Source organism: Phoca vitulina, unplaced genomic scaffold (genome assembly GCF_004348235.1).
Source record: "Phoca vitulina isolate PV1807 unplaced genomic scaffold, GSC_HSeal_1.0 scaffold45, whole genome shotgun sequence".
Classification (NCBI taxonomy): Eukaryota; Metazoa; Chordata; class Mammalia; order Carnivora; family Phocidae; genus Phoca; species Phoca vitulina.
Window position 1 is genome coordinate 28,862 of NW_022589748.1, and position 18,828 is coordinate 47,689.

The 18,828-nt window shown below is 38.8% G+C and overlaps 1 protein-coding gene across 1 annotated transcript in view; it reads left to right on the forward strand.

Annotated features, from left to right (window-relative positions):
- Positions 1 to 18,828, forward strand: part of LOC116648714 (cytochrome P450 3A12) — a 38,143-nt gene that overhangs the window by 18,996 nt on the left and 319 nt on the right. Inside the window, exons 7-12 of the mRNA XM_032430882.1 lie at positions 282 to 430; positions 5,495 to 5,622; positions 5,884 to 5,950; positions 9,191 to 9,351; positions 10,744 to 10,970; positions 12,285 to 12,447. Coding sequence (XP_032286773.1) covers positions 282 to 430; positions 5,495 to 5,622; positions 5,884 to 5,950; positions 9,191 to 9,351; positions 10,744 to 10,970; positions 12,285 to 12,447 — 895 coding nt within the window. The remainder of the gene's footprint in view (positions 1 to 281; positions 431 to 5,494; positions 5,623 to 5,883; positions 5,951 to 9,190; positions 9,352 to 10,743; positions 10,971 to 12,284; positions 12,448 to 18,828) is intronic.

Here is an 18,828-nt window from a genome sequence, read left to right on the forward strand (position 1 = left end):
CTCCATGACTGAGCTCCTTGAACTCAGAAGTATGTCTAATTTGCCGTAGTGTCCCCATCACCCTAGCACAGGGCCAGCTGTATCACTGGCACCTCATGAGCACCTTGGGAGTGAGTGTGATGGCATATAGACTCTTCAGATGATGCAGCAGGTGGTTCTGAAAGTGTGGCTCTTGTCTTGCCTGGGCATGGGTATCTACATGCACTTCTTGCTGCATGTGCTGGATAAGGGTAGTAAAGAGGTGCTGGTTTTAATTATCCATGTCTTTGTTTCTCTCATAGCATCTTTGGGGCCTACAGCATGGATGTGATTACCAGCACATCATTTGGAGTGAACACTGATTCCCTCAACAACCCACAGGATCCCTTTGTGGAAAATGCCAAGAAGCTCTTCAGATTTGAGTTCTTTGATCCACTTTTGTTCTTAATAGGTATGTACACTATTGTTTTTTCTTTTCTCTTTCTCTTCCCTTCCTTTTTTTCCTTCCTTCCTCCCTCCCTTCCTTCACTTTTTCCTTTCTTTCTACAACAGCTTTATTGAGCTATAATTCACTTACTATATATGTTACCCATTTAGAATGTAAAATTCAATGGTTTTTATGGCCTCAGTGTCTATCAACAAATGAATGTAGAAAATGTGTATACACACAGATACACACACACACACACATACATATATATATTCATACACACACAATGAAATCTAGTCAGCCATAAAAGGAAAGGGATCCTGTATTTGTGACAACATGGATGGAACTTGAGGGCATTATGCTAAGAGAAATAAGTTAGAGGAAGACAAATACTGTATGATCTTACTTCCATATGGAATCAACCCCCCCCCAAAAACAAGAGCAGATTTGTGGTTACTAGAGACAGGAGTTGGGGGGTGGGAATTGAATGAAGGTGATGAAAAGGTACAAAGTTTCAGTTATAAAATAAATAAGTACTGGCTTGTAATATATAACAGGATGAGTATAGTTAACACTGCTGTATGATTGAGGATGAGTATAGTTAACACTGCTGTATGAAAGTTGCTAAGAGAGTAGATCCCAGAAGTTCTCATCACAAGGATTAAAAAATTTTGTTTTTGTAAATACATGAGATGATGGACATCTTACTGTGGTAATTATCTCTTGATATATGTATGTCAAAGCATTATTCAGTACACCTTAACTTGTACAATACTGTATGTTTGTAAACTCAAACTGAAAAAAAAATGGTTTTGGTGCATTCAAAAATACTTGCAACCATTACTATAGTCAATTGTTAGACCATTGTTGTCAACTCAGAAATCTGTACTTTTTTGCTATCATTGCCCACTTTCCTTAGTCCTAAGCGACCAGTAATCTACTTTCTGTCTTAATAGATTTGCCTCTTCTGGACTCTTCATACAGATGGAACCATAGAACATCTGATCTTTGTGGCTGCCTTCCTTCATTTAGCATAATGTTTTCAAGATTCATCCTTGTTGTAGCATGCATCAGTACTTTATTTCTTTTTATGGCCAAAAATATTCCATTATATGGACATACTGCATTTTATTTATCTTTTCATCATTTGATGGACATTTGGGTTGTTTCCCACTCTTGGCTATTGTGAATATTGCTGCTATTAACATTCATGTACAAGTTTTTGTTTGAATACCTGTTTTCAAGTCTCTTGGGTATGTACTTGGGGTTGGAATTGCTAAGGTATGTAGTAATTCTGTGTTTAAGTTAATAAGGAACTGCCAAACTGTTTTCCATAATAGCTACACCATTTTACTTTCCCAGTAGTAAAGTATGAAGGTTCCGATTTCTCCCCATCCCTTCCAACACTTGGTCTACCCTTTTCTGTCTTCTTAATGATGGCCACCTTAATGGATGTGAAGAGTATCCCATTGTGGTTTTGTTTTGCATTTTCTAATGGCTAGTGAGGTTGAACCACTTTTTATATGTTCGTTGGCCAATTTTGGTGTCATATCTAAGAATTCATTGCCAAATCTGAGGTCATGAACATTTACCCCTGAGTTTTCTTCTAAGAATTTGTAGTTTTAGCTCTCATATTTGGGTCTTTGATTCCTTTTGAGTTTATTTTTGTATGAGGTAAGAGTTCAGCTTCATTCCTTTGCATGTGACTATCCTTTTGTCTCAGCACCATTTTTTGAAAAGACTGTTTTTCTCCATTGAATGGTCTTAGAACCCTTCTCAAAATTCCATTGACCATAAACACATGGGTATCTTTTTGGAGTCTAAATTCAATTCCACTGATCTGTATTCCTATCTCTATGCCAGTATCATGTTGCCTTGATCATTATAGCTTTGTGGTAAGTTTTGAAACTGAAGTTGGAGTTCTACAACATTATTCTTTTTATTTTTCAAGATTGTTTTTGGTTGTTCTGGGTCCTTACAATTACATATGAATTTTAAATTTAGAATACAACTTTCTACAAAGTAGCCAGCTAGGATTCTGATACAGAATGCATTAATCTGTAGATCAGTTCAGGGAGTATTGCCATCTTGACCATGTTAAGGTTTCTGATCCATGAACATGTGATGTTTCTCCATTTACATATCTTCTGTAATTTTTTTCAATGATGTTTGTAGTCTCCAGAACATAAGTTTTGCACTTCTTTTGTGAAAGTTATCCCTAAGTATTTTATTGTTCTTGATGTTACTCTAAATGGAGTTTTATTCTTAATTTCACTGTGGATTGTTTATTGCAGGATATAGACATACAATTGATTTTGTATGTGGATCTTGTATCCTGAAACCCTGCTAAGCTTTAGTAGTTCTAAAGATTTTTAGTTCATTCCTTCGGATTTTCTATATACAACGTCATGTTATCTGACAATACAGCTGGTTTTACTTCTTTATTTCTTTTTTTTCTTTATTTCTTATATGAATGTCTTTTATTGTTTTTCTTGCCTACTTCCCCAGCTAGAACCTCTAGTACAATGTTGAATAAAAGTGGCAATAGAGACATCCTTGGTTTATTTTTAATCTTAGGTGAAAATGTTCAGTCTGTCACTGTTAAGTATGGTTTTAGCTATGAGCTTTTCATAGATGCCCTTTAACAGATTGAGAATATTCCTTTCTATTCCTAGTTTGATGAGTGTAATTATTGCAAAAGGGTATTGCATTTTTATCAAATACTTTTCCACATTACTGAGATGATTATGTTGTTTTTGTTCTTTATTCTGTTGATATAGTGTATTATACAAACACATTGCTGGGATAAATCCTTCTTGGTTATGGTGTATCCTTCTTTTGATACATTGCTGGGTTCAGTTTGCTAGTATTTTGTTGAGGATTTGTGCATCCATGTTGTGAGATACGTTGGTCCATAGTTTTCTTTTGCTATGATATCTTTGTCTGTTTTTAGTATCTGGATAATACCGCCCTCTTAGAATATGTCTGGAAATATTACATCCTCTTCTGTTTTGGGAAGAATTTGTTCACAATTGATGTTGATTCTACTTTCAATATTTGGTAGAGTTCACCTATGAAATCATCTTGAGTTGAGCTTCTTTTTTAGGGTAGTTTCTTCACTACTAACTCAATTTTTTACTTGTCTTTAAGATTGTCTACTTTTTAGGTCAGTTTCCTGTTTGTGTCTCTCTGGGAATTTTTCTGTTTTGTCTAAGTTACCTAATTTATTGGCATGCTCTTGATAGTATTATGAGATACCACCATATTATTATGAGATACCACCTCACACCAGTCAGAATGGCTAAAATTAACAAATCAGGAAATAACAAATGTTGGCGAGGATGTGGAGAAAGGGGAATCCTCTTACACTGTTGGTGGGAATGCAAGCTGGTACAGACACTCCGGAAAACAGTATGGAGGTTCCTCAAGAAGTCGAAAATAGAGCTACCCTATGACCCAGCAATTGCACTACTACATATTTACCCAAAGGATACAAAACAGAGCACCTGCACCCCAGTGGTCATAGCAACAATGTCCACAATAACCAAACTGTGGAAAGAGTTGAGATGATGTCCACTGACAGATGAATGGATAAAGAAACACACACACACACACAATGGAATATTACCTAGCCATCAAAAAGGATGAATACTTACCATTTACATCAACATGGATGGAACTGGAGGGTATTATGCTGAGCAAAATAAGTCAGTCACAGAAAGACAATTATATGGTTTCATGCATATGTGGAATATAAGGAACAGCACAGAGGATCATAGAAGGGAGGGAAAACTGAATGGGAAGTCATCAGAGAGGGAGAAAAACCATGAGAGACCCTTATCTGTAAGGAAACAAACTGAGGGTTGCTGAAGGGAAAGGGGTGGTGGGATGGGGTAATTGGGTGAAGGGCATTAAGGGGGACATGTGATGTAATGAGCACTGGGTGTTATATGCCATTGATGAATCACTGAACTCTACTTCTGAAACTAATAATACACTATGTTAATTAATTGAATTTAAATAAAATAAAATTTTTTAAAAATGAAAAAACCTTTTTAATGTCAGTACGAATCTCCCCTTTTATTTCAAATGATAGAATTTGAATCTTCTCATGGGCATGTATTGCATGGAGCACTGGGTGTTATATGCAAACAATGAACCATGGAACACTACATCAAAAACTAATGATGTACTGTATGTTGACTAACATAACATAATTTTAAAAAATTATAAAAAGAATTTGAATCTTCTCTCCTTTTCTCTTGATCATCTAGCTAAAGGTCTTTTAAAAGATCAACCTTGGTTTAATTGATTTTTTTCTATTGTTTTTCTTCATTTCATGAGTTTCTGCTCTTGTCTCTATTATTTGCTTCCATCTGGTTGCTTAATGTGCAGTTTGGTCTTGTTAGTCCAGCATGTTTAAGATGGAAAGTTAGGTCATTGATTTGAGATCTTGATTCATTTGAATGCAGACACTTATGGCAATATTTCTCTCTGGTGACTGCTTTTGCTATATCCCATTAGTTTTGGTATATCATGTCTTCCTTTTTATCAGTCTCCAAGTAATTCCTAGTGCCCTTTTGATTTCTTCTTTGAACCATTGCTATATAGGAGTGTATTGTTTAATTTCCCCATATTTGTGAATTTCCTAATGTTCTTTGTGTTCTTGATTTCTAATTTTATTCCATTGTGGTTGAAGGGCATACTGTGTATTATTTGCATCCTAACAACAATTTCTTAAATGACACAATTAATTAAAGTAGCATATTATGGTCTGGTTTATCCAAAAAGGCTCTGGTCCAAAAGATAAAAGGCTAAGAGGTCCAGGAATGTCCTCCTGTTCCTTTGGTCACTCCAGAGATGTCCAAGAGGCCACTGATTTCACTGCTGTAGTGGTGGCCCTTATGTATGACTTGCTGTGTCTTAGTCCTTGGCTTGAAAGTTGGAGGAAAGGTCATAGAGGGAATGACTCCTGGTTTGAAAGACTCCTGTTCTTTTACTCTTCTAATTGGTAGAGCAAATTATTATTGCTCCAAGTAAATTTTGCATTTTCACTGTGCTTTCCATTGTTCTTTTTCCTTACAGTACTCTTTCCATTCCTTACCCCAGTTTTTGAAATATTAAATATCTGTGTGTTCCCGAAGAGTGTTACTGATTTTTTCACAAAATCTGTAAAAAGGATGAAGGAATGTCGCCTCAAAGATGAACAAAAGGTAAATCCGTTGATGGTTACATGCAGTTTTTCACTTTTTGATAATTGAGCTGTATACATCTGATGTGTGCACTTCTATGTATTTTTTAAGGTAGTTTCATAACTGGATGTTTTTGTTCACTGATGACTCAGGCAACACCATTCAGACTTATGGCCACAAAGGAGCTATATTCTCAGGAAAAAAGTTAGGTACTGCATCCCTGATTTATTTCTGACTTCACAAGTGACATTTTATCATTGAAACTTCTCTTTCCACTTCCAGCACCGATTGGATTTTCTCCAACTGATGATTAACTCCCAGAATTCTAAAGAAACAGACACCCATAAAGGTAAGCAAGGAGACTTCAGAGGGCCACAATGCGGAGGTTCAGAGGCAGGGGATGGTTCTGAGATGCGGAGGAAGATTTTTAGCAGATGGGATTTCTGCAAATTGAAGAAAGACACATGTTTAGATACAAATGGTAGCCAGAACCACTTTCCAGAAGCATGCAGCCACAACTTTGTTCAGTACTTGAAGGGCAGCCCTAAACAAGGCAGTCAGTGGTCTGTGGATCACCTACATCAGAACTTCTGGGGAGCTTGCTTCCAATGTCAATTCTCTGGTCAAATCAGACCCTCTGAATCGGAACCTCTACCTGGAAATTTGCATCAAGTCTTCATCACATCAGGAGGCACTTGGCCCCAGTGTTGGTGACCTTCACCTGGAACACTTGGTTGAACTTGTGTTCACTGGCTTAATGTACTATAAAGTTTTATTTTTCGTTTTGTAATTAAGAAGTAACTGGTGCAAGATTCCTCTGCGACTGTGTAAATACTGTGTTTTTCTTCAAATATTCATCTACTACTTTTATCGTCCATGGATGGTATTTAACTGAAACCATTATTACTATAATGGCTTCAAAATGGTGACTTTCTAATTCCATCAATTCTTCTACATTTATGGGAGATAGTCCATTATAAGGGAGCTTTACATTCTCTCTCATTAATTTATTTATGTCAATATGATCTCATATATTGCTAACTTAGTCTCTTAAATCATTCTTTTTTTTTATGTTATGTTAGTCACCATACAGTACATCATTAGTTTTTGATGTAGTGTTCCATGATTCATTGTTTGCGTATACTTTTTATAGCAGTTTTAGGTTCACAGCAATATTGAGTGAAAGGCACAGAGATTTCCAATATTCCCCACCTACACAAAGCCACCCCCACTTTCAAAATCCCTCCCCATGTGGTAGTTTTGTTACAATCAGTGTACATACAATGACACATTATTACCATTTAAGTCCAGAGTTTAAATTAGGATTTATTCTTGATGTAGTTATTTCTATGGGTTTTGACAAGTGTATAATGGTGTATATCCACCAGTATAGTACATAGAGTCTCCTGTATCCTTTCCACGAATTATTTTATGACCACTTCCTTGCTTCTGACATAAGATATTCCAGGTCTCCCTTCTACTTCCCCTGATGAGCCTTTAAATCAGCCATTACTTCAAGGAGTTCTGTTTCCTTTTAGTGAGAATGGTATTTAGAAACGAAACTCTGGGGTGCCTGGGTTGAGCATCTGACTCTTGGTTTCGACAAAGATCATGATCTCATGGGTCTTGGGGTCAAGCCCCACATCCAGCTTTGTGCTCAGCAGGGAATCTGCTTGGAGATTCTCTCCCTCTGTCCCTACCCCCACTGGCATGCACATGTGCATGCTTTCTCTTTCTCTAAAATGAATTTTTACAAAAAAAAAAAAAAGAAAGAAACCAAAACCTGGGATCTAGGAGTGCTCGTTGCAGTTAGGGTTGCTTTTTTTCTAGATCCTCTCAGTGGGCCTGGCTAATCACATCAAATATTTACACAGAACTGATAAACCTAAATATTTCTTTATAGCTCCATAACCAATGGTGTAGACATGGTCTCTGTCTCCCAAATAAAAGCCTTGATTTATAGTTTCTTTCAATGACAGAAACATTCCCATCATGGTTAACTTCAACGTGTCAAGGTTTAACAGCCATCTCACAAAATTCCTATATATTTAACAACTGATTCCAGAGAAAAAGGACAGCCTTACTCCATTATATCACTAAAATATATCTATACCTATGTACACGTCTACCTCTATCTATCTGTGTTTGGTTCAAGAAATTTTTGTGATGAAGGAAATATTCTATATCTGTCCTGTTCTCTACAGTGACCACTGCACACATGTGGCTATTAAGCACTTGACATGTGGTTAGTGCCACTGAAGAGCTGAATCTTATATTGTATTTAATGTAATAAATTAAAATTTATATTTAAATAGCCACATCTGGCAAATGGCTACCATATTGAACAGTACAGATCTAAACTTTGAATGTCACTGGGTCCATGCTAAAGGAGGAAAGGTTGGGTAGTTGAATTTATCCACAGTGAGGTCACTGAAAGTATCACTTGAAAATCTGAAATTTGTAGACCTTTCTTACACTTATGCTGTATTGTTTCTAGTTGTGAATTACATGTCTGTTTGCAGGTACCTTGTTCATTTCAGTGCTCCAAGTATCTAAAGGTCCTAATCCAGTTCCAATCAAATAGATTAGAGCCTGGGTATGCTTATTTTCTGTCAGGAGAAAATCAAAGAGAGGCCAATTTATATTCAGGGTGGAGCCATTTGCTAAGGAAGGTGACATTCAGGATATGATTGAATGAGCATTGCTATATCCACTCACTGGATTCTGTTTGTCTATATTTCATGCTGGCCAATCCCCTTCTACTGACGCACTTTCTTATGCTCTTTTAGTGACATTAATTACCCTAGTATCAGTCTCCCCTCTTCTAGCTTCTTGTCTGTGTTATAGTTTCTGTATATATCTGAGATCATCCACTTGAAGAGTAGTGCCCCAGGTCTTCTATTACTAGATACCTAGTAATAGAAGGTATAATCTACACATCTCATCACATTTTGTGAAAGCTCAGATTTTGATTCCATAGTTCTAGGATGAGGTTTGAGATTCTGCATTTCTAATAAGCTCCCAGACACTGTAGGTGCTGCTGGTCCATGGATCACACATTGAACAAGAGTTTATCTGGAGCCCAATATTGTTCTCTTAAGTTCTGCCAAAATGTTTAGATAAAAGATCATTGAATTTTCCTGACAATTAAACCTTAGCATTGCAAACTCTCTCTCTCAAAAAAAAAATAAGCTGTGGAAGAATGTAAATTTTTCCTGGGGAAGAATACTAGCCTGTGTTACTTGTACTTTTAGGACTCTTCAGGGACAGACTGATAACACTGTGTATGTGAGACAGAAATGCCATCTCCTGAAATGACCCACCTGTGTTGGTGGGGAGGGTGGCATAAGCAGGAGCAGATGGCCAAGAATAGTATAGACCTTGGGAATAAGCAGATCAAGACAACTTTTGCCTCTTTCTGGCTCTGTAGGTTAGACATCAGACTACAAACCACTCCTTGTCTGATTCTGAATTGCTTTTACATATTTTCCCCAAGGGATTTAGGAGTTTCATTTGGATTTCTTGTCATCTAAACTGTGATGTTTTGCATTCACCAGCTTTAGCTAAAATGTCTTTTTTCTCCTCTTAGCTCTGTCTGATCTGGAACTCGTGGCCCAATCTATGACCTTTCTTTTTGCTGGCTATGAGCCCACTAGCACTGCTCTTTCCTTCTTTGCATATGCATTGGCCACTCACCCTGATGTCCAGCAGAAACTGCAGGAGGAGATTGATGCAACTTTCCCCAATAAGGTGAGCAGGTCATACCTGAGGACAAAGGTCAGGATGAGCTCTGTTATGCCTTAGTAACAGATTAGTCCTCAAATCTAGTGGGTTTACATAGCAAAACTTTACTTCTGACTCACATTCGCATGTCCAAGATGGGTATTAGTTGAGGATGGGAGTCTCTGCTCTACATACATATTCGGTGATACAGGGTAAAATGGCTCTGCTTTCTTATACCTGCATTATCTAGAATGTGAGGACTTTATGTTGGCCAGGGAATAAAGAACTAGAGTGTTGCTCACTTGCTTTTCCAGTATTTGGCCCCAAACTGACATATAGCTCTTCAGATCATACCCCATTTGCAAAGTAGTTTCCCCTAAGTTCAGGTGGGCTGGGAACGATGGGGGCCTACATGGATCCTGGTGAGTAGTGAGTGTCTCTGCCACATACCCTATGAAGGGTCGACTCTAATTATCTCAGTGTAACAAGTCAGAAACTGAACTACAGAGACATAACTTTCTTTCACTATCACATACCTAGTGGTGAAAAAGCCAAGCTATGAACCAGGATGCTTGGATCCTGATGGAACTCGTAACCTCTACAATGTTGGCTCTTAAATATAACACCAAGTGATAGACACAATTGCCCACAGTTTTCAGACCTGCGCAAACTGGAATTCTCTGCTTATGAAAACACCTGGCCTCTGGGGCTGGAGTGGCTTATTTGGTTTATTGTTAACCTTGAAGCAACAACTATGAGACCCTTCCAGCAACAGAGGGTGGGGTTAAGGATAGGGTTCTTACTCCCTTTACCTCCTTCCCTAGAACTGAAATTGTGTACCATGGTACCATCTAATCTTAATCTTCTTTTCTTATATTTATGTTAGAGAAGAACTAGTTTCTCCCCAAATTATTTATAGAATTTTTACATAATATAGTGCTTCTCTCCAAACTTTATATATATCATTAAAACCTAGGAAGCAGGATATTTCAACTAGAAGACTTTACATGGAATAGAGGATTTTTTTCTGTTGCCTTTTCTCTTTCCTTGGTACAGATGTGTGGGCCCTCTTTTGAAAGGAAACAGTGACTTCAGCTTATTCCAAGTAAGAGTAAGGGTTGTAGGCTTTTAGTCACTTTTGTTTATACAAGGAAGAATAACCACTACATGGTGGTGAGAGGGATTTCAGGCCCTGTTTAGGGAGTTGTCCCAGCAGTCTCCCCTTGTGACATGTGTCACTACTCTGCACATGTCATTGGGCCACTGAGCAGGTCAAAGGACATGGTAGAGATTAAAATGCACTTAAATGCTAAGATCCTTTACCGAAATAAATGACTGAAGTGATTCCTGACACTTCCGTAGTAGTGCTGAGAATGAGTTGAAATTGATCCCAATGTATCAAAATCTGTTTCCTTCCAGGCACTGCCCACTTACAATGCCCTTGTACAGATGGAGTATCTGGACATGGTGTTGAATGAAAGTTTCAGATTATACCCAGTCACTGGTAGACTTGAGAGGGTCTGTAAGAAAGATGTGGAAATCGGTGGTGTGTTAATTCCCAAAGGGACAGTGGTGATGGTGCCGGTCTTTACTCTTCACCAAGACCTGGATCTCTGGCCAGAGCCTGAGGAGTTCCGTCCTGAAAGGTACAGGGAACACTCAAAAGGGGAACCCACCCTCATATTGGAGGATATTCTGACATCTCTTAGTATAGATGACAAGCATGTGGTTGTACAATTACTTATTTGGACATCTTTTTGCTCTTAGAAGTTTTTTTCTTATTACAAAATTATCATTCTTTGTTGTCAATATTTTATACACTATTGACTAGAAATAAAGAAAATTATAGTCATCTACAGACCCAATATGTTAAGATTATCAATAATGTCATGTATCTCCTTATGGACATTTTTCTGTGTATATATAGATTACTAAAAATTAGAATGGTATTATAATTTTTGGTTTTGAACTGCTTACTTAATGTAACATTAGACTACAAACAACATGCTATATTTCTGTGTGTGATTATATGTATATGACTTATTTTTTTTTAACTTACCATCTTTCAGTAAATAGGTCTTTTTTCCTTTTAAGTTTTTCTGTCCTCTCTAGCTCTCTGAATTCACCCCCTAGCCCCCACATTCCATGTTTGTAAACCTTGGCCACTGTTTCTGTTAGCCTTAGCATGAGAGCAGATGCTGTGGACCTGAGTCCTCATCCCTGGCAGGAGGAGCAGCCTCAGGAGGACAGGAGCACACAAAGGTCCCGTGCTATATGTGGCTGCAGTCCAGTACAAGCTCCCACCTCTGTTGGTATCTGGGGTTCATCATAAGAAAGTCATCTGCTCTCTAGCCGTCTGAGACATCCTCCTTAGAGGGGTCTTGAGCTTTCTCCTCTGGGAATTCAGAGCAGAGTCTGGCTTTGGGCAAAGCCTGAATTCTGCAAAGAGTTGGTGCTTTCCTGTTTATTGTATTGGTGAACAAAATTTGGAGTGAACTTTTCAGAGATCTAGACTTCTAGTCCCTGACTCTAAGCTCCCTTATGGCAGAGGCCTTATCTTGTTGTATGGTGTCCCTAGTGCTAGAATCACATTTACGCATAGTACTTGCTGAAAGAAGTCAGAATTGACCAAGTAGTCCATTTTTTGGACCAGGAGTCCTGGTGGTTCCCACAAGCTCAGCAGTTCCCAGGCCTATAGCTTCTTCAACAGAAACCAGAGACCATTCCCAGTACTTCTCTGTGATTCATTCAGTCATGAGAGGAAGTGCTTATCTATGTGTGTCAGGGACTGGGCCAGGGAGTAAGAAATCCACATGTTAAAAATGGCTATTATGGAGAATTTTTGACACATCACAAGCCCCCAAAAGTGTCCTGTGTAGTTTTGGTGAGAATCCCAAGCATGTAGCTCTTACGGTTTTTATGTTTCACTAATGTATTCCCAACTTGTATTGTGGAACCAGGTTCAGTAAGAAGAACAAGGACAGCATAAATCCTTATACATACCTACCTTTTGGAACTGGACCCCGAAACTGCATTGGAATGAGGTTTGCGATCATGAACATGAAACTTGCCCTGGTCAGAGTCTTGCAGAACTTCTCCTTCAAACCTTGTAAAGAAACACAGGTCAGACAGATTACTTTCTGCATAAATAGTGTTTTATTGCTTTTTTCAAACTAAGAGATAAGTAATGGATATGTGTGTTGGGGGGCTCATTTATCCTTAATAATTTGTTCTATCAGCCAAAAGAATCTATTTGGAGTCATGTGTGACCATTCTTCAGCTCTTGAGTGCCATGTCTGTGGCTTATGACCACTCAACCATGAGGGTCATGTAGTCAGTTAGTTAGCTTGACATGATTAACACAGACCTTTGAACTTGAGCAATGTTTTAAATTTCTCTCAAGTCCACTGAAAGGAAGGAAACATGTTGTGCATAGTCTTGACGTGCAGTGATTATCATGACATGACTTTTGAAGGATGCTCTTCTCCACCACAACTTACAGAAGCTCTCATGACCATGGTTCTCAACCCGTTTGTACATTAGAATCAGTGGGTTCTTTTGGAAATCCTGACTGAAGAACACCTGGGACACACAGAGGGGAGATTATTCCCTCTTCTAGGAGTGCGTCCCTGAGAGGCAGTGTTCACAGAGATGCCTCTCCAGGAACAAATGAGCTGGCTGGCACCTTTTACTCCCCCGCCCCTCAGCACAAACACAGAGTCACCTGTAGGAGGCAGCACACTGCCTGTACTGGCTGCCTAACTTGCTTACACCAAGCCCCACCTCCCTGTGCTCTGGTGGGACTGCCCTTCTCAGTCAGGCTTGCCTCCCAGCATAGCAGACCCCTTCCCCAGAAGACTAGCACAAACCCCTCCCCACACCATGTCTCCTGACCAGAGAGTTCTACAGGCCTCAGTTCTGGTGAAGGTGGTGTCAGGTCTCATTTCATAAGCAGACCAGAGCACACCTAGTTAAAACTCGCCACATTCAGGCCAGGGACCAAACATTGCCCACAGCAAGCAAGGAGAGCCTCTGCAGACAACTGGCCTGAAGGATAGAGCAGCCAAAACACAACAGCAGAGCATATGCACCACACACCAATGACTCTGTGAAGCTCCAGGCCTTGGGTGCTACATGACCTCAATTCATAAGGCCATTACTTTCAGGAGCAGGAGACATAACTGGCTTTTCTAACACAGAGAAGAAGGCAGAGACTTAGACAAAATACCAAGATGGAGGAATTTATCCCAAATGAAAGATCAAGATAAGGCCACAGCCAGAGATTTAAGCAAAACAGATATAAGTAACAGGCCTAATGGAGAATTTAAAGCAACAATCATAAGAACACTCACTGGGCTTGAGAAAAGAAGAGAGACATCAGTGAGACCCTTACCACAGAGATAAAAAAGTTAAAAAAGAATCAATCAGAGATGAAGAATGCAATAAATGAGATTGAAAACAGGCTTGATGCAGTGAACAGCAGCTGGAGGAAGCAGAGGAATGAATTAGTGACCTAGAAGATAATGGAAATAACAGAAAATAATGAAGCTGAACGAAAGAGACAAAGAAGAATTATGCAACACGAATAGATTTAGGGAACTCTGTGACTCCATCAAACATAATAACATTTGTATTATATGAATCGCAGAAGAAGAGAGAGAAAAGGGGACAGAAAATTTATTTGAAGAAATAATATCTGAAAACTTCCCTACTCTGGGGAAGGAAACATACATCCTGATTCCAGGAGGCACAGATAACTCCACCAAAATCAACAAAATCAGGCCAACACCAAGACATGTAATTAAATTTGCAAAATAGGATTGCCTGACTGGCTCAGTCAGTAGGGCATGCAACTCTAGATCTCAGAGCATGAGTTCAAGCCCCACATTGGGCGTGGAGCCTACTTAAAATTTAAAAAAATAATAATAATAATATAGAAAAATAAAAAAATCTTTTTAAAAAATTTGCGAAATATAGTGATAAAGAAAAAATCTTAAAAGCACCAAGACCAAAGTAGTCTTTACCTTACGAGGGAAAACCCATAAGGCTAGCTGGGGATTTCATTTTAGAGCTAAAGATACCTGTAGATTGAAAGTGATGTGATGGAGAAACATTTATCATGCAAATGGATGTCAAAAGAGAGCTGGAGTAGCAATGCTTATATCAGACAAACTAGACTTTAAAACAAAGACTATAAAAAGAGACAAGGGCATTATATAATCATAAAGGGGACAATCCAACAAGAAGATCTAATAGTTGTAAATATTTATGCACCAACATAGGAGCACCCAAATACATTAAACATAATAACGAACATAAAGGAACTGATTGATAATAACACAAGAACAGTGGGGGACTTTAATACCCCACTGACAGCAATGCACAGATCATCTAAACAGAAAATCAGCAAGAAAACAATGGCTTTGAATGACGCCTTAGACCAGATGGACTTAACAGATATATTGAGAACATTCCATCCAAAGCAGCAGAATACACATTCTATTTAAGTGCACATGGAATATTCTCCAGAAGATACATATTAGGTTACAAAACAAGCCTCAAGAGATACAATAAGATTGGAATCATGCCATGCACCTTTGCCGACCACAACGCTGTGAAAATAGAAGTCAACCACAATAACAAATTTGGACAGATCCTCTGGGGCGCCTGGGTGGCTCAGTCGTTAAGCATCTGCCTTCGGCTCAGGTCATGATCCCAGGGTCCTGGGATCGAGCCCCGCATCAGGCTCCCTGCTCAGTGGGAAGCCTGCTTCTCCCTCTCCCACTCCCCCTGCTTGTGTTCCCTCTCTCTCGCTGTGTCTCTCTCTGTCAAATAAATAAATAAAACCTTTAAAAAAAAAATTTGGACAGATCACAAATACATGGAAACTAAACAATGCTACTAACAATATATGGGTCCACCAGGAAATCAAAGAAGACATAAAAAAAATACATGGAAACAAATGAAAACACAATGACCCAAAACCTTTGGGATGTAGCAAAAGCAGTCCTAAGAGGGAAGTATATAGCATACAGGCGTACCTCAAGAAGCAAGAAAAATCTCAAACAACCTAACCTTACACTAAAGGAGCTAGAAAAAGAACAACAAATGAAGCCTAAAGCCAGCAGAAGGAAGGAAAGAATAAAGATTAGATCAGGAATAAATGATATAGAAACTACAAAAACAATAGAACAGATCAATGAAACCAGGAGCTGGTTCTTTGAAAAAATTGATAAAATCGATAAACCTCCAGCCAGACTTATCAAAAAGAAAAGAGAAAGGACCCCAATAAATAAAATCACAAATGAGAGATGGGAAATAACAACCAACACCACAGAAATACAAAAAATTATAAGAGAATATTATGAAAACCTGTATGCCAACAAATTGGACAACCTGGAAGAAATGGATAGATTCCTAGCAACATATAAACTACTGAAACTGAAACAGGAAGAAATAGAAAACTTGAACAGATCAATAATCAACAAAGAAATTGAATTAGTAATCAAAAAACTCCTAACAAACCAAAGTCCAGGGCCAGATGGCTTTCACAGGCAAATTCTACCAAACATTTAAAGAGTTAATGCTTATTCTTGTCAAACTATTCAAGAATAGAAAAGGAAGGAAAACTTTCAAATCCCTTCTATGAGACCAGCATTGCCCTGATACCAGCACCAGATAAAGACTCCACTAAAGAAGAGAACTACAGGCCAATATCCCTGATGAACATGGGTGCAAAAATTCTCAACAGATACTAGCAAATTGAATCCAACAAAACATTAAAAAAAAAATCATTCACCATGATCAAGTGGGATTTATTCCTGGCTTGCAAGGACGGTTCAATATTCACAAATTAATCAATGTGATACACCACATTAATAAAAGAAAGGATAGGAAAGATATGATTATTTCTATAGATGCAGATAAAGTATTTGACAGAGTAGAACATCCATTCATGATAAAAATCCTCAAAAAGGTACATTTTGAGGGAACATACCTCAACATAATAAAGGCCACATATGAAAAACCCACAGCTAATATCATCCTCAATGGGGAAAAACTGAGAGTTTTTCCTTTATGGTCAGGAAGAAGACAGAGATGTCCACACTCACCACTGTTATTTAACATAGTACTAGAAGTCCTAGCCACACAAATCAGACAACACAAAGAAAGAAAAGCCATCCAAGTCAGCAAGGAAGAAATCAGACTCTCACTACATGCAGATGACATGATACTCTATATAGAAAACCCAAAAAACTCCACTAAAAAATTGCTAGAACTGATCAATGAATTGAGTAAAATTGCAGGACACAAAATCAATGCCAGAAATTTGCTGCATTTCTATACACCAATAATATAGCAGCAGAAAGAGAAATCCTGGAATCAATCCCATTTAAAATTGTGCCAAAAACAATAAGATATCTAGGAATAAGCCTAACCAAAGAAGTGAAAGACCTGTACTCTGAAAACTATAAAACAGTGATGAAAGAAATTGAAGAGGACACAAAGAATTGGAAAGATCTTCCATGCTCATGGATTGAAAGAACAAATATTGTTAAAATGTCCATACTACCCAAAGCAATGTACATGTTTAATGCAATCCTTATCAAATACCAACAGCATTTTTCATGAAGCTGGAACAAATAATCCTGATATTTGAATGATATTTGACCAGAGAGGTCTATAGGGCCTCAGTTCTAGTGGAGGTGGTGTCAGGTCTCATTTCAGAAGCAGACCAGAGCACAGGATGTTATACACAAACAATGAACCATGGAACACTACATCAAAAACTAATGAAGTACTGTATGGTGACTGACAAAACATAATAAAAAGAAAGAAAGAACAACAACAGCAAAAAATCCTAATGCCCGGTCATCTGAGATTTTCTAACATAATTCACCCAGAGTGTGGCTTTAAAAGTGTCCCGTGAGGGGTGCCTGGGTGGCTCAGTCGTTGGGCATCTGCCTTCGGCTCAGGTCATGATCCCAGGGTCCTGGGACCGAGCCCCACATCAGGCTCCCTGCTCAGTGGGGAGCCTGCTTCTTCCTCTCCCACTCCGCCTGCTTGTGTTCCCTCTCTCGCTGTCTCTCTCTGTCAAATAAATGAATAAATAAAATCTTAAAATAAATAAATAAATCAATCAATAAATAAATCAATAAATAAATAAAATAAAAGTGCCCCGTGATTCTCAAGGGCAAGCAAGGTTGAGAATCAGTGGTGTGAAGCATGTCTGCCTGATGTGAAGGACTCCCAGGGTCCAGGCCATCCTGGGTACCTGGCCCCACCTTCTGCAAGCTTGGCTCCATTCAGGCTGTGCTCCCTTTCCATCCCTCTTTGAGCTCTGTGAAGGCTCTGCATGCTCTCCTCCCATCTGTTCTTATCCTTCCAGGCTTGGTCAGTCCCCAGGCCCCTCCCTGGTGCCTCCCCATGCACCAGATCCCATTCCCTCCTCTGCTATATGTTCTAGGTTACTATAGGCCTCTGTCATTATTCCTTTCTTAAACTCCCACCAGTGGCTTATAGTCATCCAGGGAAGTTCACAAGTGATTTGAAGTTGATTTAGAGCCCCAGGATGCAAATTGTAAAGAATTTTAATTTTAATAATTTAAGAAATGACATTTGTGTATAGGCTTGTTGTGTGTGTGTCTGTCTTTCTGCAGGGGAAATATATGCATCCCATTTAAGATTTAAAAAATAACAAGGTGTTACATTTTTAGAAGGATCTGGAATCTGTCCTCTGAAAAACATAAAGAATCGTGGCCACTGAATCATTTCAAGCAAGGCTGTACAATACAGCCTACTTTTAGGACTTGTGCATTTATTATACAGCTCATCCCTTTATTAGACTATCAGAGAAGAGGAGGAAGATGGAGGTGGTCTCCATCTTATTTGTGGCTTTAGGGCAGCTGCATAGCAGTAACTGACTACAAACAGGGGTCTCAGCCCTGAGAGAAAGTGGGGCTCTGGCACACCTGGGCTGGGGCAGACACTCCCTGCAAGCTCCTGCTCACCCACAGGCTGGCAGTTCTCACCTTCTAAGGCATTTGCTTACCCTTCAGTCAACTGAGATTAGAAGGTGACTCTGCTGGTGGCTGCCCCACACTTTAGGATAGTCACTAGGGGAGAATGGGGTTAAAGATTCACTCAGAATACTGTAGGGTCTTCAGAAGCTCACCATTTGCACCACATTCTGGAGCAGGAGATGGTAGAAAACAACCATCATGCTTCACAAAGAACTCCTGCCATCAAGAATGGATGGTTCCACCGGGAGAGGTGACAGGATCTTTAGCAGGGAGGATGGCCATACATTAAAATGCATAATACCCACTCAGGTTTACTTTGCAAGCTTGAACATAACACAAAATACATTCTGTATTACTTTTGAAAATACTTTGACATGATGCCTAAGAACCTGGTTTAAAATTTAAAAGTTTATGCCTTTTACTTAAAATTAAAGCAAAAGGAACACAAGCCAACAAAATTTTATCCCCAGCCTGGTACAGA